This window comes from Hypanus sabinus, chromosome 1, assembly GCF_030144855.1.
Source record: "Hypanus sabinus isolate sHypSab1 chromosome 1, sHypSab1.hap1, whole genome shotgun sequence".
Taxonomy (NCBI): Eukaryota; Metazoa; Chordata; class Chondrichthyes; order Myliobatiformes; family Dasyatidae; genus Hypanus; species Hypanus sabinus.
The window spans coordinates 19065585-19092960 of NC_082706.1; the positions used below are offsets into that span (position 1 = coordinate 19065585).

General features: G+C 46.9%; 1 protein-coding gene and 1 long non-coding RNA gene across 2 annotated transcripts in view; one reads left to right on the forward strand and one right to left on the reverse strand.

The window, feature by feature from the left end:
* The window catches only part of sema4c (sema domain, immunoglobulin domain (Ig), transmembrane domain (TM) and short cytoplasmic domain, (semaphorin) 4C), a 96320-nt gene extending 79927 nt beyond the window's left edge, over window positions 1-16393 (reverse strand). Inside the window, exon 1 of the mRNA XM_059965240.1 lies at window positions 16262-16393. Coding sequence (XP_059821223.1) covers window positions 16262-16376 — 115 coding nt within the window. The 5' untranslated portion in view covers window positions 16377-16393. The remainder of the gene's footprint in view (window positions 1-16261) is intronic.
* LOC132391703 (uncharacterized) lies at window positions 13194-27053 on the forward strand. The gene is made up of 3 exons (XR_009511326.1): window positions 13194-14113; window positions 16300-17090; window positions 17500-27053. It is a non-coding gene; the product is annotated as an uncharacterized LOC132391703 (long non-coding RNA).
* The last annotated feature ends 323 nt before the right edge of the window (window positions 27054-27376 follow it).

Sequence of the window (27376 nt, forward strand, 5' to 3'; positions counted from 1 at the left end):
AATGCCTTGTTAATGAGGGAAATCAGAGGGGAATGGCCAGACTGGTTCAAGCTGACGGGAAGGCGACAGTAACTCAAACAACCACAAATGCAGACGAGCATCTCTGAATGCACAACACGTCGAACCTTGAAGTAGATGGGCTACAGCAGCAGAAGACCACGAGCATATTGCATGTGCTTACAATAGTAGAGCTGAAATGACAGAGACCATTTACTCGATCTTGCCCCTACATCACAATAAAATTATATCTGCTACCAGCGTCTGCAGATAAAGATGCCTCGGGACAGAATAGTAATTTCACAGCCGGACACCCTAAAATGCATGGGCATTTTAAAAAAAATTCAATAATGTCTGCAGATCTCTTGAAACCTTGGCAATAAGCAAGATCATTGATTAAACAGCTGCTGGCAAAGAAAATCTGCTGTAATAACAACTGACTTCAGTTAGCAGCTGGATGGCCTTGTATGGATGTGGGAAGCTTGAAATCCAATATAGCTCCTCAAGGCTGCTCCACCACAATGAGGTCATGGGCGATCCAGATCATTCTCAATCTCTTGGTATCCAGGAATCTATTGATCTCTGCCTCGTACAGGCTCAGTCACAGAACGTCCGCGTACTTCTGCGGGGCGGGGGGAGTATTCTAAATAAGACCAATTTCTTTTTAAATTCCCCACTCAATCCCTTATCTCAAGCACTTTGCTCCTGGTTCAGAGAATTGTTACATGAAGGGGGGGGGGGGTTCGTTCAACATGTTACACCCACTCAGCCCCTTGGTAGAGCAATCCTGCCAGTCCCGTTCCTGCACTTGGGTCCTCATCCAGTTACTTTTAAAAATCCCGGGTGGAAGCTGCTTCTCCAAACACTATTGAAAGCAAGCTATAGAGCATCACCCATTCTCTGTGCATCAAAACTCAGCCTCAAACCCGCATTTTTCAAATGCACGGTCTTAGAACTAATAACTACTCTACCCAAAAGCACAAACACGACGCCTGACGAAGGGTCTCGGCCCCAAACGTCGACAGCGCTTCTCCCTATAGATGCTGCCTGGCCTGCTGCGTTCCACCAGCATTTTGTATGTGTTTTACCTAAAAGCACCTCTATTTATCTGAATGCATCATGATCTTTTATAATCCAAACCAAATCTCAGTGACATACAGAATTCCTCCCACATTCCAAAGATGTATGGCTTAATATGTTCATTGGTCACCTGGGTGTAATTGGGTAGTACAGGCTCATTAGGGCAGAAAGGACTGTAACCCTGCTGAATCTCTTAAAAAATAAGCCAAATGCTGGAAGAACTCAGGAAATTGGGCAGCATCCACGAAGGGGAACAAACAGTGGATGCTTTGGGCCGAGAAACTTCATCAGGACTAGAGAGGAAGGGGGCAAAAGCCAGAATAAGATGGGAGGAGGTGGAGGAGTGAGTACAAGGTCCAGGTGAGGTGGAAGGTAGGAAGAGGGCTGAAGAAAGCTAGGAGGTGATAGGTGGAAGAGCTAAAGGGCTGGAGAAGAGGGAGTCTGATAGGAGATGACAGAGGACCATGGAAGGAGGAGGGGCAGCAGAGGGAGGTCATGAGCAAGTCAAGAGAAAAAAGGGGTGGGAAGGTAACCAGAATAGGGGAGTGGAAAAAGAGAGTAAGAGGAGGGGGTGATTACTAGGAGTTAGGGAAATTGATGTTCATGCCATCAGGTTGGAAGCTAGCCTATATTAATGCATTTATTTTCCACAAGTCATCTAGAAAAAAAGGGCAACTTGCAGAGGCCGATTAGCATGTCAACCCGCACATCGCTAGCTCATGGGAGGAAATCAAACACTCAGAGGAAACCGACAGACATAGAATGTGCTAACTCCACCCGGCGCTGGGATTGAACCTGTGCGTCTGGCATTGTGAGGTAGCAGCACGATACACTGCACTGCTATGCCACCCCGTTCTCCTCTTAACCTGCTCTGCTCCAGGAGGAACAGTTGAAATCCCTCTTCTCTGAACTTCTGTTTCTGGATTCTCCAGCCCGAGAAACCCACCTTTCAGCCTCTGTCCATCTAGGCATTTCAGAATGATTCAATGATATCTCCACTTTGTGATGGATTTAACACAACAGAACCAACCATGGCCAAATTACTTAACGAGCAGCATGGAATTTACAAACATTTGTAAATTGTAAGCTCATTTTTAACCCTTTTCCAAGAGTTTTATTCAGTGATTGAAGCATCAGACACCTACCGTATGACATTACAGTACTTCGTGATACACACTTTTGACCGACCAGATTGAGCATCTAACTGCCTGACCAATCGACTGGAGTGAGAGACCTTAAGAGACATTTAGACAGGCACATGAATGTGAGGAAAATGAAAGGATACAAGACCATAAGATGTAGGAGCAGAATCAGGCCATTTGGCCCATCAAGTCTGGTCTGCCATTCTGATCCTTTACTCCCCTCCTCAGCCCCACTCCCCATAACCTTTGATGCCGCATCCAATCAAGAACCAATCAAGTTCTGCCTTAAATACACCCAACGACCTGGCCTCCACAGCTGCAAGTGGTAACAAATTCCACAAATTTACCACACTCTGGCTAATGAAATTTCTCTGCAGCTCTGTTGTAAACTTACGCCCTTGTATCCTGAGGCTGTGACCTCTTGTCCTAGACTCCCCCACCATGGGAAACATCCTTTCCACATCTACTCTGTCTAGGCCTTTCAACATTCCAAAGGTTTCAATGAGATTTCCCCCCCCCCCCCCCCCCCATATCCTTCCAAGTTCGAACCATCAAACATTCCTCGTACGATAACCCTTTCATTCCCGGAATCATCCTTGTGAACCTCCTCTGAACCCTCTCCAAAGCCAGCACATCTTTTCACAGATGAGGAGCCCAACACTGTTCACAGTACACAACGTGAGGCCCATCAATGCCTGATGAAATCTCAGCAACACATCCCAGCTCTCGTATTCCAGACTTCTTGGACATTGTGCAGGCAGAAGAGAAGAGCTTATTTAGCCAGTTGATCACTGACTTAATAGGTTCAACGTAACACTGTGCGCCTGTTCCTGTGCTGTACTGTCCTATGTTCTAACTCATCAGGCTACTGCTGCGTTTGCCAGGTGCTGTGGCTCGACTCATCACCGTGCTGGCAGACACGCCCACAGCTGGCAGTAACACCTTGCCAGCTGCAACACTGTACAAGGTTGGAAGCTGCCCAACACTGCCCAACACAGGGCACTGCATCGCATCCTAATGCTTCACAGCTGCAAGCTACCTCCTTCGTGCTTGCAATTACCCGAGAAGCTTCTGAAATGAAAACCACAACACCAGTCTGAACACAGAACCAACAAAGGGACCGCAAGGATTAATTTTTACTCATGCAGGCCTAATTAAAAATCTGGGTGGTGGAGTGGGCAGCGCATGCTCAGCTTCCACTCTGTGGCCCCAAAGCAGGTAAACAAAACCTCCTGTGAAATCTCAGGGCCTTCCCATACACGGTCCCACCGAGCCTGGCCTGCCAGAGATGGGTATTTACCAGTTCTGGTTTCAATTAAATGCCGGAGGAACAAAGATTTTACAATAATGATCGTCCTTCATGCAGAAGGTCGGAATGAGAATCAGATTTAATATCACCGGGATATGTTGCGAAATTTGTCAGCTTCGAGGCAGCAGTACAGTACATGCAATACATAATAGTGGGGGGGGGGGGGAACCCGAGAATTCCAGTAAGTATATGCAAAATACTTCAATTAAATAAGTAGTGCAAACATAGAAATAAAAAATTAGTGTTCTTGGGTTCAATGTCCATTCAGAAATCTGATGGCACTGGGGAAGTGCGAAGCGCAGAAACAAATATCGCTGTGAGGATTGTACGCTCTAGTATCAATTGTTTGGTGACAATAAAGTAAAGTAAGTAAGAAGCTGTTCCTGAATTGTTGAGTGAGTGCCTTCAGGCTCCTATACCTCCTTCCCAATGAGAAGCAGGCATGACCTGGGTGGCGAGGAATCCTTAATGATGGACACCACCTTTTTGAGGCACCGCTCCGTGAAGGTGTCCTGGGTAATACCGGAGGCTAGTGCCCTTGATGTTAAAAGTCCACCACGTCACCTGTTTTCGTCACTTTTTATCCTTCCATTCCCTGCGTATTCATGTTCTAACAACCTATTAAATGCCACCAACATACCTGCTTCTGTCACTCATCTTGGAAGTCCATTCCAGGCAACAAGCATTCTGTAAAAAAAAACCCTACCAAACACATCTCCCTTCAGTTCACCCTCCTGTCTGCTGTTCTTGACATTTCTAGATTCTTACTGTCTACATCATCTATGCCACTTAAAATTTCTAAAAACTTATTTTAGATCTCCCCTCAACCTCTGACTCCCCCAGAGAAAATAACACAAGTTTGTTCAACCTCTCTTTATAGTTCATATGCTCTAATCCAGATAGCATCCAGGTAAACCCTTACTGTACCCTCTTCATCTGCCCAGTAATGTTCACCGTCATGATGTGCCATGTCCTACAACGTGGATGATCATGTCCTATCCTAGAGTACTTCCCATTGCCGCCTTCAGGGGAGTGCCTTTCAGAGACGGGTGACCCCAGCCGTTATCAGTACTCTACAGAGATTGTCTGCCTGGCGTCAGTGCTCTTGTGATGCGCACCAGCTGCTCATATGACCATCCACCACCTGCTCCCACAGGTTCACGTGACCTGATCGGGGGGCTAAGCAGGTGCTACAGCTTAGCGGAGGGAAGGAGCACCTTACACCTCCCTTGGTAGAGTTGTACCTCCACCCCATCTCCCAATCCTGTAATGACGCCACCAAAAATGTACAACGTACTAACAAAGTTGCGTACAGCAACTTCTTTACTCTTGTGCTCCATGTCCCAACCATTGAAGCCAAGTATAACGTACACCTTCTTTAGAACCCTATCTACCAATCCAGCCAAAAGGATCTCCTGAAGCAAAAGGCATTCCCGTGTGCTATTGGCCTTCACAAATCAAAGTAGTGAGTGCAGGAGATGGGACGTTATGTTGAAGTTGTACAAGACATTGGTGAGGCCTAATTTGGAGTATTGTGTGCAGTTTTGGTCACCTACCTAGCAAAGAGGTAAGTAAGGTTGAAAGAGTACAGAATTAATTTACCAGGATGTTGCCTGACAGGTTATGACGTTAATCCTTAGAATGTAAAAGACTGAGGGGAGATTTGACTGATGATGATGACATTGACTCATGCCTGAAAGGCCAACATCGGGCATTTTCACACCTTACAAGGTACGGAACGGAAGACTCACACAGACATTTCGCAGTATTTTTCTTTATTTTACAAGGTCGAGTTGCGAGCTCAACACTCAACCCGGCACGGATGGAAAGCGTGGAGCGGCCCGACTGGATTCGAACCTGGGAACCTCCGTTCCAGAGTCCGGCGCTGATGTCACTGCGCCACCAGCCAATTTGACTGAGGTATATGTAAAGAGGGTTTCTTCTTTTTTGTTAACTAGCAGGAATGCTAATTTACTGATAACGAGAATGGTATTCCTTTGTAAACCAAATGGGGATTAATGTTCTTTCTTCTGAGTCTGTAAGCTTTTGTTGACGGGCTTTTGGGCAGATCGGCACGAGGGGGTCGAGAGAGAGGACGCAATGCTCTAAGCTGGGCGAGGATCGGACCCCAAAGGGGGGTCCGAGGCCGGGAGATTCTCCGAGGGGGGGGGGGGATGAAGCTAGATGTGCTTGGTTGACCACTCGGAGGGTCCTGAGCGGTTTGGAGAGTCCGAGGAGTTCGGAGGGTCCTGAGCAGTTTGGAGAGTCCGAGGAGGTCGGAGGGTCCTGAGCTGCGAGTCGAGGAGTTCGGAGGGGATCGAATGGTGGCCAGAAGACTTCAGTAATTGAGCTCCAACGGCTGTGCACGAAGTGGTTTGGACTTTGATAAGTTTGGCGCCTTTTCTTTAATTTTCTCTTCATATATACTGTATCGTTATTAATCACTTAGTTATAGTAACCTTTATAAATTGTACTCATTTAATCGCATATGGTGTACTGTCTGTTTTTGGGTGAGGCGGGGACCTCACACAGCATCCACACCAGCTGATTACCCAGTTTGGCGGGGCCGAAGGCTGCTCCCCCTAGACGAGAATGAGATGAGCGAGCCTGAGGCGACCCAGGGGGTTACATATACAAAATTATAAGGGGTATAGATAGGGCAAGTGCAAGCACGTACTGAGGTTGGGTGGGACTACAACCAGAGGTCATAGGTTAAGGGTAAAAGGTGAAACGTTTAAGGTGAAAATATGGGGAAAACCTCTTCACTCAGAGGGTGGTGGGAGTGTGGAATGAGCTGCCAGCGCAAGTGGTGCAAACGAACGTAATTTCCACATTTAAGTGAAGTTTGGATAGATACAAGGGTGGTCAGGGTATGGAGAGCTATGGCCCCAGTGTAGGTCAACAGGAGGAGGCAGTTTAAATGGTTTGGGCATGGAATAGATGGGACTGAAGGTCTTGTTTTTGTGCTGTACTTTCCTAGGACTCTATGCTGTACCAGCCTTGGTGTATTTAAGGGATAACATGTGGCATTCTACACTGTATCTAACTTGTGCATTTGATATAACTGGTAGTTTGACCCTTCATCTAACACAGTATATACTTGTGGGACAATGCAGAGGAAATATTTTTCCCCCGTTTCTACTCAGCAGCGTACCCGAGCTACCAATAGAAAGGAGGAAAAAGACAGAATTTATGTTGACAACTTCACAAACGGCAAAATCAAACACAAAAGAGAAATCCTGAGTTGGTGTTTTCTGTGAGTGTTTCCTTCCACACCCTTTCCAGTTTGCTGCTATACTCTCCCATAGCGAAACAGGAAATATTATTTCCCCAAGGATTCCTGCCCGCTGCCAGTAACTGGCAGCCTGGTCGCCTGTTTGTGTTACAATCCAGCTTCAAATGAATGGTTTATAATATCAGCCAGCTCTCTGTGCCTTGTTCACGACAGCCAGGTGCAACGTGCACACACTGGTGCATATCCCTTATGGCTGGGAGCCCCGTAATGATCGGTCAGGATGGCACTGCAAGGCTATACACTGAACAACTCCACCGGAGACGGTCAGGCCACTGTGCCCTTCCCGCTATTTCCTTGTGTCAAGACTCCTTGGAGACCTTCCCTCCCCATTACATGAAGAAAAGACTAATCTCTTAGTCCATTTTTTTCCCTCCAAATATAATCTGGCCAGACCCATATCTGACTATCCTCATGCACTGCCTTCCTAATTCCACCCTCTGCAGCATTGTCTCTCAAAAGTGCTGCCTCACACGACTGCTCTGCTCCCCAACCACACTGTAAAAAAAAATCTCCTTTTTAAAATTCATTAACTTTTCAGATCTCGCCACGGTTCTCACCCTCTGTATTGGTGAACCCTCCTCTACTCCTGTAGCAGTGTCCTTGATAGATAGATAGATAGATACTTTATTCATCCCCAAGGGGAAATTCAACATTTTTCCAGTGTCCCATACACTTATTGTAGCAAAACTAATTACATACAGTATTTAACTCAGTATAAATATGATATGCATCTAAAATCACCCTCCCAAAAAGCATTAATAAATAGCTTATAAAAAGTTCTTAAATAGTTTACTAAAGTGCATTGAGTGGTAACTTAAGCTCAGTCCTAACTCCGGCACTTTAACATGTCTTGCTCCTGGTGGTTGAATTGCAGAGCCGAATGGCGTTGGGGAGTAATGATCTCTTCATCCTGTCTGAGGAGCATTGCATTGACAGCAACCTGCCGCTGAAGCTGCTTCTCTGTCTCTGGATGGTGCGGAGCAGAGGATGTTCAGGGTTTTCCATGATTGACCGTAGCCTACTCAGCGCCCTCCGCTCTGCCACCGATGTCATACTCTCCAGTTCTGTGCCCACGACAGAGCCCACCTTCCTTACCAGCTTACCAGGCTTGCAGATCCAGCCTCCCGATAACCACCACATTTAATCACTGAACCGCTGGCAGCCAGGCCTTCTTCAGCGACAAACCTAAAACCTCTTCACCTTGCTTCCATCCTTCCCAGCGTTTCTACGTCCTTGGCATCTGCCCCATTACCCGACTCAGTATCCATGCTGGTAACACTCGTGCGAGCAACTTCGTATCATTCAGATGGCATCACTGATGGGAAACTTGCTTTCATTTCATAAACAGCATTATTCCTTCCTGAGGTGAACTCCCATTCTTCACCGAAGCATAGGAGAACGAGGGGAGATCCGACAGAGGTATGCAAAATTGGAAAGGGTACAGATAGGGTAAATACATGCACAGGCCTTGTCCCCTCAGCTTGGGTGAGACTAGAGCTAGAGGCTTATGATGAAAGGGGACATAGTTAAGGGGAATCTGAGGGGGAGAAGGTGGTGAGAGTGTGGAACGAGCTGTTAGCACAAGTAGTGGTTGCCGGTTCAGTTGTAACATTCAGAGAAGCACAAGAGAACGGGAGGGACTAGGCAGAAGACCAGGCTGATGCAGACCTGACAGGCCGAACGGCCTGTTTCTGTGCTCTACGACCCTGAAGTCTTTGTGTCCCATAGTGCATCTGATCCTGAACATACCACCAACTTTCTTACTCCCAGTCCAGTTAACCTCCTCATAGAGCAGTGTCCATGTTAGGAACTCGGCCACTGCCATTTACTAATGACCATGGAACTGCCTGGGGTCATTAAGCTCTGCAAATTACGGATAACCTGCTTTATGGAAATCTGACTTTATGCAAATTCATCCACTTACTTTCAGAAGTACTCCTCATGATGATAAGTAGCAATTTATCGTGAATTTATGATCCGAGTCGGGATCAAAGCAGAGTTGTGGCTTCCCTGAGTGCAAGGGAAGTCCTGCCGCCTGATTGACTTAAGCACCAGGCGAATCGTGACGCCAGGCTCCAGGACCCAGAGCGGCCCAAGAGTGAGGAACAATGTTCTCCCTCTCCCTCTCATCTGATGGTCTTTATTTTTGGGTTCTTTTGGGTTTCTGTTTTGTGGCTGCCTGCAAGGAGACGAATCTCGGGGTTGTATAACGTACATATACTTTGATAATAAATGAACTTTGGACTTTAATATTAATAATGTTTTATAAGGCTCATTACTCACTGAAGGCAATTCCATTAGTTTAATTGTGGGTAATGACAGGGTGAATATTTGATTAAATTAAATCCAAGTGTACTTAGTAATATGGTATGAGTAACTATGGTATAGTATTATGGTATGGGTAACTACTGAAAATTGACTGATCTAATCGATGGAGAATTGGTTTAAAGATGGCCCTCACCAACAGAATCTAAAATAACCTGGGACTGTGTTAATCAGAATCAAATTCAGATTTATTATCACTGACTAATGCCTTGAAGTCCATTCTGCTGAAGGGTCTTGGCCCACATCATCAACTGGACTCTTTTCCACAGATGCTGCCCGGCCTGCTGAGTTTCTCCAGTATTTTATGCATGCTGCTTAGATTATTTCCAGCATCTGCAAATTTTATCGTTTGTGAATGCCATGAAATGTGTTGCTTTATGTAAGAAATGCAATTATATAAAAATATTTTTGTAAAGAAATTATATGAAAACAAATTATTATTATTGATTGCTATGGTAGTGTAGCAGTTAGTGAGATGCTATTGCAGCTTGGGACGTCAGGAGTTCAGAGTTCAATCCCAGCATCCTCTGTAAAGAATTTGTACTTCCTCCCCGGGGAAAGGGTGGGTTTCCTCCAGCTGTACGGTTTCCTCTCACTGTCCAAAATTATTCGATGAACTGGTCATTCCAAATTGTCCCGTGATTAGGCTACGGTTAAATTGGGGGTTTACTGGAAATCAAAGAAAGATCAGAACATGGTGGAAGCGTACAGCAGGTCAGGCCACATCTGAAGGAAGAGTAACACAGCCGATACTTCTGGTCGACGATCCTTCGATCGGAACTCGAGGGGAGAAAAATTGGAGGACAGGTAGAGATGATTTCTTGGCACTGCTGTTTCTCTGATGCCCAAACATGATTCCTGATGTGTTATCTCATGTCGCTGTGGGAAGCATCCTCAGCACAGTAAACTCATTATCTGCTTCCTTCTCCATCTGCACAACTGACAGGATGTTTAATGATGGCTTCCATTCCCATGGTCCCCTCTCCTCTCTCACTGTTCCTTCCTCACATCAATGATTCCCCCCCCCCCACGCCCCTACACCCATCACCCAAAGCTATTTATCCTCTTACTCATATCTTCAATCTGTCACCTCAGTGGCAACTTTATTAGTTATGCCTGCTCATTAATGCAAATATCTAATCAGCCAGTCATGTGGCAGCAACTCAATGCATAAAATGCACACGTGGTCAAAAGGTTCAGTCGCTGTTCAGACCAAACATCAGAAATGGGATCTAAGTTAACTCTGACCGTGGAATGATTGCTGGTACCAGATAGGGTGGTTATCAGAAACCACTGGCCTCCTGGGACTCTCATGCACAACAGTCTCCAAGAGCTTACAGAAAAATAAATCCAACAAGTATCCATACTGTGGGCGAAAGCACTTAGTTAACAAGAGAGAGCAGAGGCGAATGGCCAACCTGGATAAAGCTGACAGGAAGGTGAGAGTAACTCGAATAACCCCACAAAGTGAGCGCATCGCTGAACGCACAACACATTCAGCCTCGAAGTAGATGGGCTACCGCAGCGGAAGACCACGAACACACGCGCTCATTGGACACTCAACAATCTCTCTGACCTTCCGCGCCCCCCCCTCCCAAAAAAGATCAGGCAGGATGTACCGTGACATATAGGTTCTTCTCCCCAGTCCCTGCCACCACCCAGGTTTCATCATGTATGAAACACTAGTAGCATTTCTCTTTAACTTGTGTCATAAATGCTCCTTATTATACCTAGTAACACTACTTTATTTATTTACTGAGCTACAGCATGGAATAGGCCCTTCAGGCATTTCCAGCCAAGCTGCCCAGAATTCCCTGGATTTAACCCTCGCCTAATCATGGGAAAAGTTACCACAACCAATTAACCTAACAAACGATAACGTCTTTGGTTTGTGGGAGGAAACTGGAGCACCTGGAGTTAGGTGTGTGAGGTATATGTAGTACCACGTTGTGCACTTTGGTCTGGGGGGGATGGGGGGGAGCGTTGTTTCATTCAGTGGTGTTCACGTGAACAGCTGACGAAGACAACAAACTGAACCTAATAAAGTGGCCACCCGGTGGATATATCGCTGTTGCTGGGTCGAAGTGCAGCAAACCCTTTCCTTTAACAGCCCTGCGGGTACGGCCCTGGTTCAGAAGGCAGCTCACCACCACCCTGCCGACTGGCGACTCAGCCCGCAAGGCCCACAATCCTTTTGAGTGATTAAGATTAACATCTGCCTCATTCCAGCACATGGCCCTAGTATTAGAAGGTTGGTGACACATGAAACAATGATCCTTTAGGAGGACAATGGGTAATAACAGATCCAACGTGGAATTCTCCTTGGATGGGTATCAAGGCCACAGCTGTCTGTTCTAAATCCAGCATGCAGCTCACGTTTCACAAGGACTACTTTTCAGGGGGCGTTCTTCCGCAGCAATCGAAAGCAGATGTTAACTGAGGAAGAAGCATGACCCCCCGGGCCTCAGGGCGGCAACAGGGCGGATGAAGCTGCCGAGCACCTGCACTGGATAGAAGCTGAGCTCAGTGAGCAGTGCTGGAAATCAGCGCCAGCCCCAGCCGCAACAGGAAGGACTGAGCATCCCCATGCACGCACACCGCGGGTGGCGGTCATCGGTCCACGGGATTCACTCCCCGTCTCCTTCAGCAGCAGCACAGAGGTAGATGGGGGAAGCACGGCACGCTGAGAGAGGTGGGGCAGGGCACATACGGCGGGGGAGGCAGCACATATGACAGGGCACCGCATGGGGTCGTGCAAGAGGAACAGGGCAGGAGGCACACCAGCAGGGTAGAGAGAATCTGGGGGTGCACGTAGCCAAGAGTTGGATGAAAGAGGTAATAACAGAGGGGGAGGGGGGAGGGGGAGGGGGAGGGGGAGGGGGAGGGGGAGAGGGAGGGGGAGAGGGAGGGGGAGAGGGAGGGGGAGAGGGAGGGGGAGAGGGAGAGGGAGAGGGAGAGGGAGAAATTTCAAGAGGGAGGACAACAGGAAGGGGCAATTCTGAAGCACAGTGAACTGGTCGGGCTTTTAATCATGGTGTACTGTTCCTAACGATGAACACATGCCTTCTTAAATTAAATCAACCCTGCAGCAAACCGTATTATGGAGTTTTGGGGAAACTCTGAAAAGGTGCCCCTCAGCTGACCTGAGAGTCACCAACAGAGTCATTAAGCAAACCGACTCATACTCCAGCCAAGAAATGGCTGAAGCAGCCCTTCCCCCACTACAAACTCACACACACACACACACACACACACACACACACACACACACACACACACACACACACACACACACACACACACCATTCCAGTCCACTGAAAATTATATTCTTTGCATATAATTACAGGCTTGAAATCATAAACTGGCAGAGGCACTCTGTAATTTGAAAAGCTCCAAGAGATTAGGAACGTGACGTACAAACAGATCTTCACTCAACTAAACAGCACAAGATTTTTGGCTGGGGAGGGGGTTGCTACTGGTAGTCAGGAGTGAAGCCCTTCCCTCCCTCCACTGGTAAATTCACCACTCGGCCTTGTTAACTTCCTGATCTCCGTGAGCTCGTTTCAGACCAGGGAAGCTTTCCAAAGGAGCAAGTTGGAGATGCCCACTGGTGGAGTGTTGGGCAGCCAGCAAGTCACTGAGAGACTCCAGAAGAAAGGGAAGATGGAGGTGGAGTCTTGGCCAGTAAGTGGAATAATAAGTGGATGTTTATTCCGAGGGGGTCAGGGATGGTTTGAAAGATTGTCAACAGTCACGACCTGAGCAGAGAGAACTATGTACCATGAGCCATGGCTCAGTTAAGCAGGTTGCATGGCTAGAAGGATTGATGGGAAAGAGATGGACTTTGAATAAATAAACTCCATCAGTGTGGCTTTGGAAATGTTGCAACATGGAATGGCATGTTTGGTGCACAATGTTTTTCAGGGCGGCACCGTAGCGTAGTGGTTAGCACAACGCTTTACAGTACCAGCGACCCGGGTTCATTTCCCGCCGCTGCCTGTAAGGAGTTTGTACGTTCTCCCCGTGACCGCTTGGGTTTCCTCCAGATGCTCGAGTTTCCTCTCACAGTCCGGTAGGTCAACTGGTCATTGTAAATTGACTACCCGTGATTAGGTAGGGTTAAATCGGGGGATTGCTGGGTGGTATGACCCAAAGAGCCAGAAGGGCACACGCTGTATCCCTCAATGAATAAATTCTCCAACAGGACCTTACAAGAGTTCAAGAACTCCACAATCCCCCAGTGCTTGTTAAGTGCTTTTTAAATTGTTAATTTTTAAATCCACCTTTTTAAATTGTGCTATTCTATCCACTTCCACCAGCCTAAGGAAGGCTTAGCATTTGGAAAGGACTACCTGTTAGGCTGGTGGAAGTGGCTTCAACAAGACTGGAGAAGTATGGAGAAGAACAGAATACTGAAAAGAGATTGTTAAAAGCCTTCACAAACTTGGATGAATGAAACAATAGCTTTTCACACAGTTCCACGGGTGAGATAATCTAAGTACTTGGCTTTTTCGTAGAATCTATGTGTTGAAGACTTCATTCCCTTGTTACAGGATTTGTTTCATTAATAATTAAGCCTGACTCGCTTTGCCAAGCAGCAGAACACTTAACTTGCTTGCAGTTAGCGAGTTCATTGCGTCGAGGGAGCTATACATGTCCCCATTTAAAGCACCTATTAACTTGCAGTGCCTCAGTGAGATTTCAATTCAACGATGTCACGGTATTGAGCTTTCTGCTTGGCTCAAATAATATCCGTGGGAGCTAGATTCCTGCAAGGCACGGTATGTGAAGGGAGGCTGAGAAGCAAGAGTACCAGAGAAGCAACGCTTAACTTAGCGGTGTTGAGAAATGGAGGGATCCCCAGATTAACATCCGGAGATCCCTCAAAGTTGCTGCGCAAGAAGAGAGAGGCGTCTGGTGCATTGGCCTTCACTAGTCAGGAGAACTGCGTTCAAGACCTTAAGGTAATGTCACAGCTCTACAAAACTCTGCTTAGACAACTCTTGGAATATTGCACTCGGGTTCTGGTCACCTCATTACAGGGAGCACGTGGAGGCTTTGGAGAGGGTGCAGTGGTGATTTATAAGGATGCTGCCTGGATTAAAGAGCTCCCCTAATGAGAAGATGTTGAGTGAAGGTGGATGAGAGGTCACTTGTATAAAATGACAAGAGGATTGGATACAGTAAACAAGCATACAGCCAGACTTTACCCCGGGGCAAAATTGGCTAAAACAAGAGGGCGTAATTTTAAGGTGATTGGAGGATTGTATAGGGGGATGGGACTCGGGGACAGTTTGTTCCTTCTTGTTTACGTTGTTGTTTCTTTCACACACAGAGTGGTGGGTGCATGGAGAGGTGGTAGAGGCCGGTACATTAGGGGCATTTAAGAGAATCTCACACACATGAATGAGAGAAAAGGAGGGCTATGTGGGTGGGGTTAGATTAATCTTGGAGTAGGTTAAAAGGCTGCAACAATTTTGGGGCAGAAGGGTCTGTACTGTGCTGTACTGTTCTATGTTCTGGTGCCCCTCCCCCTTTTTCTTTCTTCCATGGCCTTCAGTTGCATTCACCAATCAACCTCCCAGCTCTTCGCTTCATCCCTCCCCCTACAAATTTCACCTATCACCTGGCGCTTCTCTCTCCACTCCCCCCACCTTTCAAATCTACTCCTCAGCTTTTTTACCTCCAGTCCTGCTGAAGGGTCTCATCCCAAAACGTCAACTATACTCCCCCCCATAGATGCTTCTTGGCCTGCTGAATTCCTCCAGTATTTTGTGTGTGTTGCTCAGATTTCCAGCATCTACAGATTTCCTCTTGTTTAAGAAGGGAAACCATCTGCTGGGGAACTCAGCAGGTCAGGCAGCATCGAGAGAGGCAACACGACAGCCCCATTTTTCAGGTTAAGACCCAAGATATTGCTGGATTTGAGGACCCCAGTGACGGGGAAAGGTTCAATAGGTCAGGACTTTATTCCCTGGATAGTAGCAGAGTGGGTGATTTGGCAGAGGTATTTAAGATCACGAGGGGAAAATCGATGAGGTAAATGCAAGCAGGCTTTTTTCTCCGAGATTGGTGAGACTAGAACCAGAGGTCATGGGTTAAGGGTGAAAGGTGAAATGTTTAAGGGGAATATGAGGGGGAAGTTAGATATGGCCCTTGTGGCTAAAGGGATCAGGGGGTATGGAGAGAAAGCAGGTACAGGGTTCTGAGTTGGATGATCAGCCATGATCATACTGAATGGCAGTGCAGGCTCGAAGGGCCGAATGGCCTACTCCTGCACCTATTTTCTATGTTTCACTCAGAAGGTGAGTTACCAACGCAAGTGATGGATGCAGGTTTGATTTCAATATTTAAGGGGAGGTTTGATAAGTACATGAATGGGAAGAATATGAAGGGCTATGGACCCAAGTGCAGGTCGGAGGGACTTGGCAGAATGAAAACAAAACGGCACAGTAGCGTAGTGGTTAGTGCGACGCGATTACAGCTCAGGGTGGAGTCTGGAGTTCAATTCTACCTTCCTCTGTAAGAAGTTTGTACGCCTTTCCCCGTGAGCATGTGGGTTTCCTCCGGGTGCTCCGGTTTCCTCCCACATTCCAAATACGTACGGGTTAGTCGGTTAATTGGTCATTGGAAATTGTCCAGGGATTAGGTTAGGGTTAAACAGGTGGGCTTCTGGGGTGGTGCAACTCGTTGGGCTGGGGTGAGCCTGTTCCGCAATGCGTCTCCAAGTAAAGTTAAAAATAAAGAGCTTGGCACAGAATAGACGGGCCAAAGGGCTGAGTTTCTGTGCTGTACAAACTAGAAACAACATTCACTTCACCACCAAATTCACTCTGTGACCAACAGACCCTTCTTCTGGAATGCCCTGTCTGTTCCCACTCTTTCATCGGTGCTTTTAAAAGAGCCGGGATGAGTATTTGCTAACCAGATAGAGATTGTACCTAATCACGCAAACCACCCGCTGTGGTAATGTTCCGAGTATGGGTATTTTCCTCCCCCCATTTTGCCTCACACCAGGCACGCTCTTTAATTCACCTTTAGTTCTCAATTGGACAGCTGCCCTGGGGCCCTCAGAAACAATTACAGGAACAAGGCAAAGGTTTGTGACTTACCATCGTGCCTCACAGTCTTGCGTGGTATTGTGTTCCAGCCGTCGGTCTGGGCTAAATGAACCAGTGCCACGATCACGAGTTTGCAAACCAGGGACCTGGGAGCATCGGCGGCCATCTCTTCAGACTTCCCCCCCCCACCCCCGAGAGCCGGGCAACTTTCGACGCAATGACCCTCGCTGCCTCCAAACTCTGCGCGCTGCCGGAACGGCTGGAACGGGAGGTGAATGACGCTGGTGGGCCTCGGCTGTTGTCAACAAGCACAGGATCTGTGGAGAAGGAAACAGATGGGCAGATCAACACACAAATGTGAGAAAGCAGAGGCAGGAAGACAACCTGGGTCCAGCAGGACCTTTCTATTTACAGAGAGTGCACATGGCTATCCTACTAACCCTCCCAGCATACCCTACGAGGAAACAAAGAGGGATGGGGGAATCAAAGTTCAAAGAAAGTTTATTATCAGAGTACATATATGTCTCCACATACAACCCTGAGATTAATTTTCCAGTGGGCATACTCAGCAAATCTATATAATAGTAACTGTTACAGGACCAACCAGTGCAGAAGACAAAAAAAATATAAATAAAGGCAATAAATAACGAGAACAGGAGCTGAAGAGTCTTTGAAAGCGAGTTCATTGGTTGTGGGACCATTTCAAAGATGGAGCAAATGAAGTTGAGTGAAGTTATCCCCTCTCGTTCAAGAGCCTGAGGGTTGAGGGGTCGTAACTGCCCTTGAACCTGGTGGTGTGAGTCCTGAGGCCCTTGTACCTTCTACCTGATGGCAGCAGTGAGAAGGGAGCATGACTTGCAGGCTTCCGCCAGCACAGACGGTAAATCTCTCTCTCACACTCACACACACACACACACACACACACACACACACACACACACACACACACACACGCAGATGTTCGAAATCCAAATACAACACAGAAAATGCTGGAGGAACTCAGCAGGTCAGGCAGCATCGATGGAAAGGACAAGAGTCCTGATGAAAGGTCTTGGCCAAAACGCTGTTTACTCTTTCCCGGCATTTTGTGTGTGTTGCTTTCTCAGATTGCATTGGTTGTTAGTGCAAACGATGCATTCCACTGTATGTTTTGAAGTACACAATTTTTAAAACTCTACCTAATCTTTCAACATTCCCTCACAGCTTTTTAAAAAAAATGTGTCATCCTCAGTAGATCCACAATTCCCTCTTGATAATTACTTTTGAATCTGCTTACAACTCCCCTGCAGGCAACACATTTCGCATCGCAGGAAGTGCAAGAGTTAAGAGCAAATCCTCGTCGTGCCTCTCCGCAGATGTTGTGCCAATTAGCTTTGAACGGCTTTTCAGCAGGCATGTACTCTGCCAGGACTGCAAGTACGCATCGAATCCACATCAATCCTCCCGGCTCGCGGAGGGAAACAATGCCGGCTTTTAGGAGGCACGAGGCAGACCATACCGAGCAGATCAGCAGCAATAAAATGCACGGGGCAAAAGAGAGACTTCCTTCCAATCCTGGCGTCAAAGAGACTGGAGAAAGGCCGCACCCAGACAGCAACGCACACCTTAGCAATGCCTACCCCTTCAATACCCACCCTGCTGTCTTATCAGTGCCAACCAGTTAAACCACTATAGAGGAGGAAAGATAGTGTTGTGATCTTATCTCCACATCAGCCTTCTTTGGTGTGAGGTGCGGAGGAAGCTTATCACACTGCCTCACATGAAACCAATCAGACCAGGAGACCATTCAGCCTTCTGGGTCTATACTGGCCCCCCAGCTGAGCATATCCTACCAGATATTTTCCTTTCTCAGGTCCCTGCACCCCTTAAACTTGTTCGCTCTTGCACAGAACAGCACCGACCCTTCAGAACATGATGGTATACCAACATTTTAACCTACTCCACGATCGAGCTAACCCTTCTTGCCCAAACAGCTTATCCAGGAGTCTCCTAAATGTTTTAGCTTCATTTATCACACGTACATCAAAACATACACTGAAATGCACTGAAACACAGTCCGAGGATGTGCCAGGGGCGGCAGCCCGCTTCCGGCACCAACAGAACACGCCCATGACTCAGTGACCCCAACAGACAAGTCTTCCGAATGTGGGAGGAAACCACGTGGTCACGAGGAAAACCTGCAAACTCCTCACAGACAGTGACCGAAACCAAACCATGACCGCTGATCATTGGCACTGGAAAGCACTACGCCAACTGCCGTGCCACTGTGCCGCCCAATGTATCTACCGCTATCACCACCCCTGGCAGCGCGGGCATTCGTTTTGTTCCTTGTCGTATGACGTGGGCAATCACGGTCTTTCCGTGACCATGACTGTTCTTGGCACGGGAGCAGTTTGTCATTGCCTTCCTCTGGGCAGTGTCTTTACCAGACGGGTGATCCCAGCCATTATCAATACTCTTCAGAGATTGTCTGCCTGGCGTCAGTGGTTGCACAGCTAGCACCATCCGCCACCCGCTCCCACGGATTCACGTGACCCTGATTGGGGTCTAAGCAGGTACTACTTACAGGCTAGTGGAAGGAGGGAGCGCCTTACCCCTCATTTGGTAGAGGCACATCTCCACTCCGTCAACCAGGACATGTCCATCAAACACCCACCCACTGACCAGTGCCTCCCTTTGTCACTCCCCTCTACTACAGGGTACCGTACTGTGGCCAGTTAGCCCAGCAGCCCCACCATCATGGTGAGAAATAAAACTGGAACAGAAGAGGGATTCCTATCCCCATCCCAACGAAAACAAGCGAACTCCACACAGACAGCACTGGAGGTTGATTTTGAGCCGGTGTCCCTGAAGCCGAAAAACAGCTTCAATAACCACCCTCGTGACTATGTCATTTTGTCGTCAAAGGAAAAAGGTTACTTCAGACTGACATCGCACCAGCTGATACTCAGAGGTCATGAAGTACAGCTTTTCCCACCACTCTCCCTACACTTGCCCCTTTATGACCTCCTAGTGGCCTTCACAGACGCGACGATCTCAACGTATACATGGGCACGCGTGTGGCCCACCTGTCTCAAGTCTCTCCACAGGACTCAACTGGGCCCTTCACCCCACAACGTGCTGAACATGAATTCAAATGAGACCAAACCTCTTCTGTTTGCACATAACCCACATCACCCTCCCCCCCCCGCACACTCTCACAGCCTCTTAAACACCACTCTCATACCTGCACCCGCCAATGTCCCTGGCAGCCCATTCCAGCACCCACCCTTCCGATAATAAAACTTGCCCAGCAAATCTCCTTTAAACTTTTTTCGTCTAGACCTTAACAATTCTACCCTGGGAAATAGTCTACCATATCAATGCCTCTCAATCTTACAAACTGCTATCAGGTCTTCGCTCAGCCTCTGATACTCTAGACCAGCGTTCCCCGCCTTTTTCTTTTAAATGCCATGGACCCCTACCATTAACAAACGGTTCCAAACGGTTCCATGAACTCCAGGTTAGGAGCTCCTGCTCTAGCCAAGTTTGTCCAGCCTCTCCTCGTAGCTCATTCCCTCTAACAGAACATAGAAATTCACAGCACATTACAGGCCCTTCAGCCCACATTGTTATGCTGGCCATGTAACCTACTCCAGAAACTGCCTGGAATTTCCCTACTGAATAGCTCTCTATTTCTCTAAGCTCCATGTACCTATCTCTTAAAAGACCCTATTGTATCCACCTCTACCACATTGCATTCCACGCACCCACCACTCTTTTTGAAAAAAGATTACCTCTGACATCCCCCTTGTACTTACTTCAAAGCACCTTAAAACTATGCCCCCTATTGTTATCTGGATAGTAACCTCTACCGCACCCTTTACGAAAAGCCCCCACATCCTTCCTAGAAGGGGCGACCAGAATTGTGCATGATAAAGGTTCAGTTCTTACCTCACCCTCAGCAGGGCTTCACAATGGGTCTTCAGCTGCCCCACTGCCCAGATGCCCTCAAAAACACTTCCTTTGGTCTCCAAACGCCCCAGACCGAACCCAAATCAGTGACACAGGCAGAGCAAGACGAGGGGTCCTGGTTAACACACAGGCAGTAGAGGCTCTGCAGGCAAGACCGCATATCTAGTCTGTCTCAAGTCCCAACTGAGCAATCTAACATGAATCCGCAGCAGTGAGATCACTCCTATTAAAACACTCACCCTTTACATTACTAGGAGCAGCTCCCCAAGGAGCCTGTCCCCCTTGTGGGCATGACATACTGGAGATAAATTAGATCATGGCCTGTCCCCACTTACATCATCTCTGCTGTTTCCTTGGAGCTCCGCACCATATCACAACGCCACATTGTCAGGAGAGTGAGAAAAGGATAAATGTGATTTCCCGGGCGAGCTTCTCACCACCTCTGCTGGCCAACCGGCGCTTGCAGGAAATTTGCGCTCCCCTCCGATCCCTCCCAAATGACCAAACTATCTGGGAGCCCCTCCACTCCTCCCCCCCCCCCCACCCCTGGGACGCAGGTATCGGTCTCAATCACACAACGCGGGCTCGAGTATTACGTCCCTCGCCAGAACCTGAGGGAAGAAATCTATCCCCAAGTCTGCAGTGGAGTCACAGTGGCCAGTCTCATAGTTTACAGGCACAGCAAGTGAGCTAGGGCCTTTCTCCTTTGAGTGAAGGAGAACGAGTGGCGACTTGATAGAGATGTATAAGATAAGAGGCACAGATAGAATTAACAGACGGTACCTTTTCCCCGCAACCCCCCAAAAAGAAACAGCCAATATGATAGGGCATAATTTTAAGGCAATTGGAGGATAGTGGGGAAGACAGAGTGTATATATTTTTAAGACACACAGAGGTGGTGGCTGTTATACTAATGGCATTTAAAAAATCTCTGCAATCACTCATGGATGAGAGAAAAATGGAGGGCTACGTGGGGGGGGGGGGGGGAGTTAGACTGATCTTAAGAGTAGGTTAAAAGTCAGCACACATCATAGCCAGAAGGCCTGTGCTGTTATGTTCTATATTCTAGTTTTGGCCTTTCCCCACAGCTAAAATTTTCTCTGACCACTGCAGTGAAATGGAAATTCTTGTTTATGTTTTTTTTTGTAAAAAGTTGTGTTTATGTTTTTTTCCTGGTGAATGGTGCTTATTGGATGCTGCTGCAAGTAAGCTTTTCATTGTAACTGTGTGTACACGTGCATTAAAAATAAATCTGACCTAATTCCACAAGAATTGCTCACTTCTAACTTTTATAGCGCCACATCCTTAGTGGTCCAGGCTACGTATACTCAGCGGCCATTTTATTAGGTACATCTGCTTGTTACTGAAAACATCTAATCAGCCAATCATAATAGCAGCATCTCAATGTATAAAAGTCAAGCATCAGAATGGGGAAGAAATGTGATCCAAGTGACTTTGATTGTTGGTGCCGGACAGGATGGTTTGAGAATCTCAGAATCTGCTGATCTCCTGGGACTTTCTGCACAATAATCTCTAAAATTTGCAAGGAATGATGCAAACAAAACAGTCTAGTGAGTGGCTGTTCTGTTGGTGAAAATACCTCATTAATGAAAGAGGTCAGAGGAGAATGGTCCGACTGACAGGAAGGCGATAGTAACTCAAATAACTGCGTGTTGGAACAGTGGCGTGCAGAAAAGCATCTCTGAACATACAACCTGTTGACGTTGAAGTGGATGGGCTACAGCAGCAGAAGACCATGAACATACAACCAGTGGCCACTTTATTATGTACAGGAAGCCCTGCTCTGTTAAACCTCACTAAGGGTAGAGGCTTCTGAAACTGGCTGCTGGGGGGAAAGTCTGCTCAATGCAAGACAGCTGGTGGTTCGCACCTTAACTCGGAGAACTCTTAAAGCTAGCGAACAATGAACATGATGTAATTGGGGACAAGCCATGATCTAATGCATCGTCACCGCATCAAGGTGACAGGGAGATGAGACTCCATGGGGATCTGCTTTGCATTATACAAAGTGTCGGCGGTTTAATGAGACAAGGGATCTCTAAACAATATGCACGTGCACACACAAACACACACACAATTACGGGTTCAATTCTGCCACTTTATGTAAAGAATTAGCACATTCTCTCCATAACCCCATGAGTTTCCTCAGTGTGCTCTTGTTCCCTTCCACATTCCAAAGACATCAGCATTAATTGGTCACATGGGTGTGATTGAACAGCATGGCTCATTGGACCAGAAAGCCTGCTACCACGCCGTATCCCTAAATAGATAAATAAAGTCAGGATAGTGCAAAAAGAAACATCGACCATGCTCTCTTCTCGCTGCTACCACTAGGGAGAAGGTACAGGAGCCTTGGGTCCTGCACCACCAGGTTCAAGAACAGTTATTACCCCTCAACCATCAAGGCCCTGAACCAGCATGGATAACTTCACTCACCTCAGCAATGAACTGATTCCACAACCTCTACCTTTAAAGCCTCTACAAATCATGTCCTCAACATAGTTTATTACTTGTTAACAAGGGTCCTCCATCTCTGGCAGTGTTCAGGGCTTCCTTCATCATCTCAGTAGCTTCCTCTTGGTTTTCACTACTGCCAGTCCTACAAGTCCTGAGCTGAAACTCAAGAATACCATCGCACTCAAAGGCAGAAAGATTCCTCTTTGCTGTTTCCGTAACAATTTTGTTTAACCTGTCAAAGTGGTTAGCCCAGAGCTGAACCCCCAAACCTGGAGGACCAGTGGACCTCTCTTAGTCTGGCCTCTCCCCTTTGACCTGTTTGGCATTAGTGACCCTACCAAGAGCCAAAGCACAACGTAGCTCTCCTGCTCCTTGAGGCATGGAAGCCTCCAAACCCTACGACAAGGTTGTGGTCCCCTTGCAGGATATGTATGTGCAGGGTTTGATAATCTAGTTGGAGGTTAGGTTTATTATTTATTTATTATTTGTCTTCTTTGTCAGTCTTCGTATGTAATTTTTCATTAATTCTATTGTATTTCTTTGTTCTACTATGAATGTGTGCAAGAAAGTGACTATCCAGAGTATGGTGGCATACACATACGTACTTCGATAATAAATTTATCTGAACTTTGAAACAGGCAAACAGGCAAGTCTGAAGCCTCACACGGCTAAGCAGCTCATAGGACCCATTCCCTCAAGTTCAATGCTGAAGAAGAGACAGTGCATCCAAGAGCTGGGTAACTGTTGTGCTCGTGTGTCACAGCTTAGGGAGGTGGCGGGGGCAAGACAAGCTGATTCGTAAACACACAAGACTCTGCAGATGCTGAAAAGCACATAAAATTCTGCAGGAGCTCAGCAAGGCAGGCAGCATCCACGATGGGGAATAGATGGTCACTTCTTCTCCACAAATTTGCCTGACCTGCTTAGCACCACCAGCATTTTGAGTGTGTTGCTAAAGGCAGGCAGAATGGTAGCTACCGTTTAAACTTGGCACCATACTCGGGGCCCAAACACAAGTCGCCTGCCAGCTCAGAGTTGCAGGTTTCAATGCACCCACATAGTCCTCGTAAGTGCTAATGTGGTCTAATGCTTTTCATTAATGTTATACATTGTCTGAATCTACGTGCCCATGATACTAAATACGGGAGATTCTGCATCGGTTGGCAACCGTGCCTTTTCTTCAGCATTTGTCTTTGACGAGGCCAAGTTGATAGCCCGACACTCAATCCAGCACAGATGTAAAGATTGCAAGGAGCTGGCCGGATCTGAACCTAGAACCATTCACCTCAAAGTCTGGAACTGATGCCACTACACTGCCAGCCGGCCAGTGAACTCCAGACTAATTCAGATTAAATGCCGGAGGAACTCAGTAGGTCAGGCAGTGTCCACGGAAAGGAATAAGCAGTCGGCATTTTGTGCTGAGATCCTTCATCAGAACTGCGTGTGCTTGCGATACTGCAAGCTATGAGGTTTTCATTATACCTGTACTTCACTGTACTTGGGCAAACGGTAACCTCAACTTGAGGTGACCAGCACATTTTAGGCCTTTCGGCCCACAACACTGTGCTGACCTTTTAACCTACTCCAAGATCATTCTAACTCTCCCCTCCCACAAAAACCCCTCCTTTTTCTTTCATCCATATGCCTATGAATCTCTCCAATAACCCTAATGTATCTGCCTCTAGTAATAATAAATTCACATCGCACCCTTCATACATTAAGATGCAGGCTCAAAGTGCTTTACACAGATTGTAAAGACATATCAATAGTCATAAAAATACGAGACAAATTGAAAACCATAAAGTCAGACATTACAGTATATAGAACAAAATGTAATCAATATATCAAACATCATTAAGCATTATATAATCCTATAAATAGGCCAAGTTTAAAGTAGATTTTTTTTTGGAGAAGTGTTTTAAAACATTCCACTGCACTATCTCAGTAGAGTATCCAGATTTTTGGTACACAAGAGCAAAAGGCCACATCACCGGTTCTTAAATCTTTGGCTCCAGGAACGCCAATCAAACCAGTATTCACAGATTACATTACAATCAGGGATCTATCATCAGCCCTGGCAGAGCGTTCCACACACCCACCATTCATTGTGTTAAAAAACCCATCCCCCCGATACTTTCTTCCAATCATCTTAAAATTACATCTTCCATTTCCAGCCTAAGAAAAATGTCCCGGCTGTCCATTCTATGCCTCTTACTATGTTAAGCATCTTTATGAAACCAGCTCTCATCCTCCTTCACTTCGAAGAAAAACAGAATTCCCTCGCTCCACCTTTCGTCTTAAGACATGCTCTTGAATCCAGGTAAATCTCTTCTGCACCCTCTCTAAACCTTCCACACCTTTCCTATGAGGCGACCAGAACTGAACACAATACTCCAGGTGTGATCTAACCAGAATTTTATAGAGCTACAACATTACCTCGTGGCTCTTGAACTCATTCCCCCGACTAATGAAAGCCAACATATCACATGCCTTCTCAACCACCTTATCAACTTGCTTGAGTTACGTGTTTCGCTGGGACGACATTGCTGCCATGACAGGAGGCTGCGTAGGAAATGTAGATACCTGGACCTCCCCCACCACCAGCGACAGTGGATCAGAGTGGGACATGGCCCACCCAGTGCTCACTAACCCCACAGGACAGCTGGAAAGTTCTGGAGCAGAAGCACATTGATGTCATGAGGGAAACCAGGTGAAAAGCAATCTGAAAGACTGGAATCCAAGCACGGTTCTAATTATTCCACAAGTGTTGAAGTTACACACTGAATTCGAAGCGTGAAGGTTCATTATTACCCTTGCCTTCCTGTTTGTACCTGCATTTGGCACACATTTAGAGAACTTGTCTGGAGCACATCCAATTCACACTGCCGCGTACAATAGAGAACAGAAGCTTTTTGAAAACACAGCCTATAGGATACAAAAACAACTCCTCAGAACTGGGTTTGGTCTAAACATTACTTTCCAAAATTGTTTTTGCTGTCAAGGTTGAATAGACTCACACACTACAGAAGGCCATCATGACTCAGCCAGAACTTTGTGTTTCTTCAGCCCCTTCCCTTTCTTCAAGTTAGTACTGAATAACCTCTTCTGGCAGGGTCTTCCAGATCATATCACGCTGAATCATGTTCAAAATACCTTGCTCTCTCCTCCAGTTCTCTTTGCACTAGCTTTTAAAAATCAGTTATTTTGTGTGTGTGGCCAATCTTATTAAGTTTCCAACTAGTGGTGACCTCCAGATGCTGATGGTGGAGACAAACAGATCAAGAGGTCACGTTTACTGTAAGCACATTCAATCTATTCAAGATGACCAATATGGCAGTCAAAGAGATAGAAGGGCAGAGACAGAGTATTGACAACAGAAGCTGTCCATGAATCTTGAAACTGGGCTTTGGTGACCAAGTTCCTGGAGAGAAAACCTTCCACAACTAGGCTTCAAGAGTAGGCCGACTGAAGTTTGCATAGATTCAGCGGTCACCTGAATGTCTGTGGATGTACAGTGGAAATCATCCCGGCTGGCTGCTTCACGCCCTGGTATGCAGACACCAATGCCCGGGAATGGAAAAGCCTACAGAAAGGTGGATACAGCCCAGTCCATCACAGGCAAAGCCATCTGAGAACATTTACAAGGAATGCTGCCACAAGAAAGTGGCCTCTATCATCAAGGACCTCCCTATCCAGGCCACATTCTCTTCTCACTACTACCATCGGGCAGGAGGTACAGGTCTCTTTAAGTCCCTCAGCATCGGGTTCAGGCAGTTATTACCCCTCAACCATCAGGCTCCTGAACTGGCATGGGTAACTTCACTCACCACAACTCTGAACTGACTCCAAAATCAACAGACTGACTTCAAGGACTCCACTATTCATGTTCTCAATATTATTTATTTTTATTCACTCAAATTCTGTCTTCCTTTGCTCTTTGGTTGTTTATAATGTTCTGGGTGTTTTTTTTTTACAGATTCCATTGTATTTCATTATTTTCCTTAAATGCCCACAAGAAAATGAATCTTCAGTCATGTATATATATGTATTTTGATAATTAATGTACTCTTTGACTTTTATTGGGGAGCAAAAAGTCAGACTAGATTTCAACAGGTTTTTGTGAACAGGACATGCTTGAGCAGTTTTTTTAAAAATAAATGTACCAGTTTACCAGCTTAGCAAGGAGAACAGCTAATAATTGACAGCAAGTTTACTGGATCAACCTAATAGGATTATGCCAAGCCAGCAGTTACTCTCTACCCGAGCAATACCGCCTGTGAGTGTGTGGAAGGAAATCTGACGAGAGTAATGGATCAGCCACTTCTGCCGAGTAGCGAGAGGGCAGCAGCTCACGCAGCCTCCTGTGACCTTGTCTACCTTGTCTAGGGAGACAGACAGACAGATGGGGGGGGGGAGGGGAGGGATAGGAGGAGTGAGAGATGGGGAGAGGGAGGGAGAGAGAGAGAGAGAGAGACACACACACACAGGGAGGGAGGGGTAGGAGAGAGAGAGAGACAGACAGAGACACACACACACACACACACACACACACACAGAGGTAGGGAGGGGGAGGGGTAGGAGGGGAGAGAGAGAGAGACACAGGGAGGGAGGGGCAGGGAGGTTGGGAGAGGGGGAAGACACATACAGAGGGCAAAGTTTTGGAACTTAGCTGCCACACATTCCCTTCCTTTTTAAAGGAGTGACAGTGATTGACAGAAGTCAATCTGTCAAAAG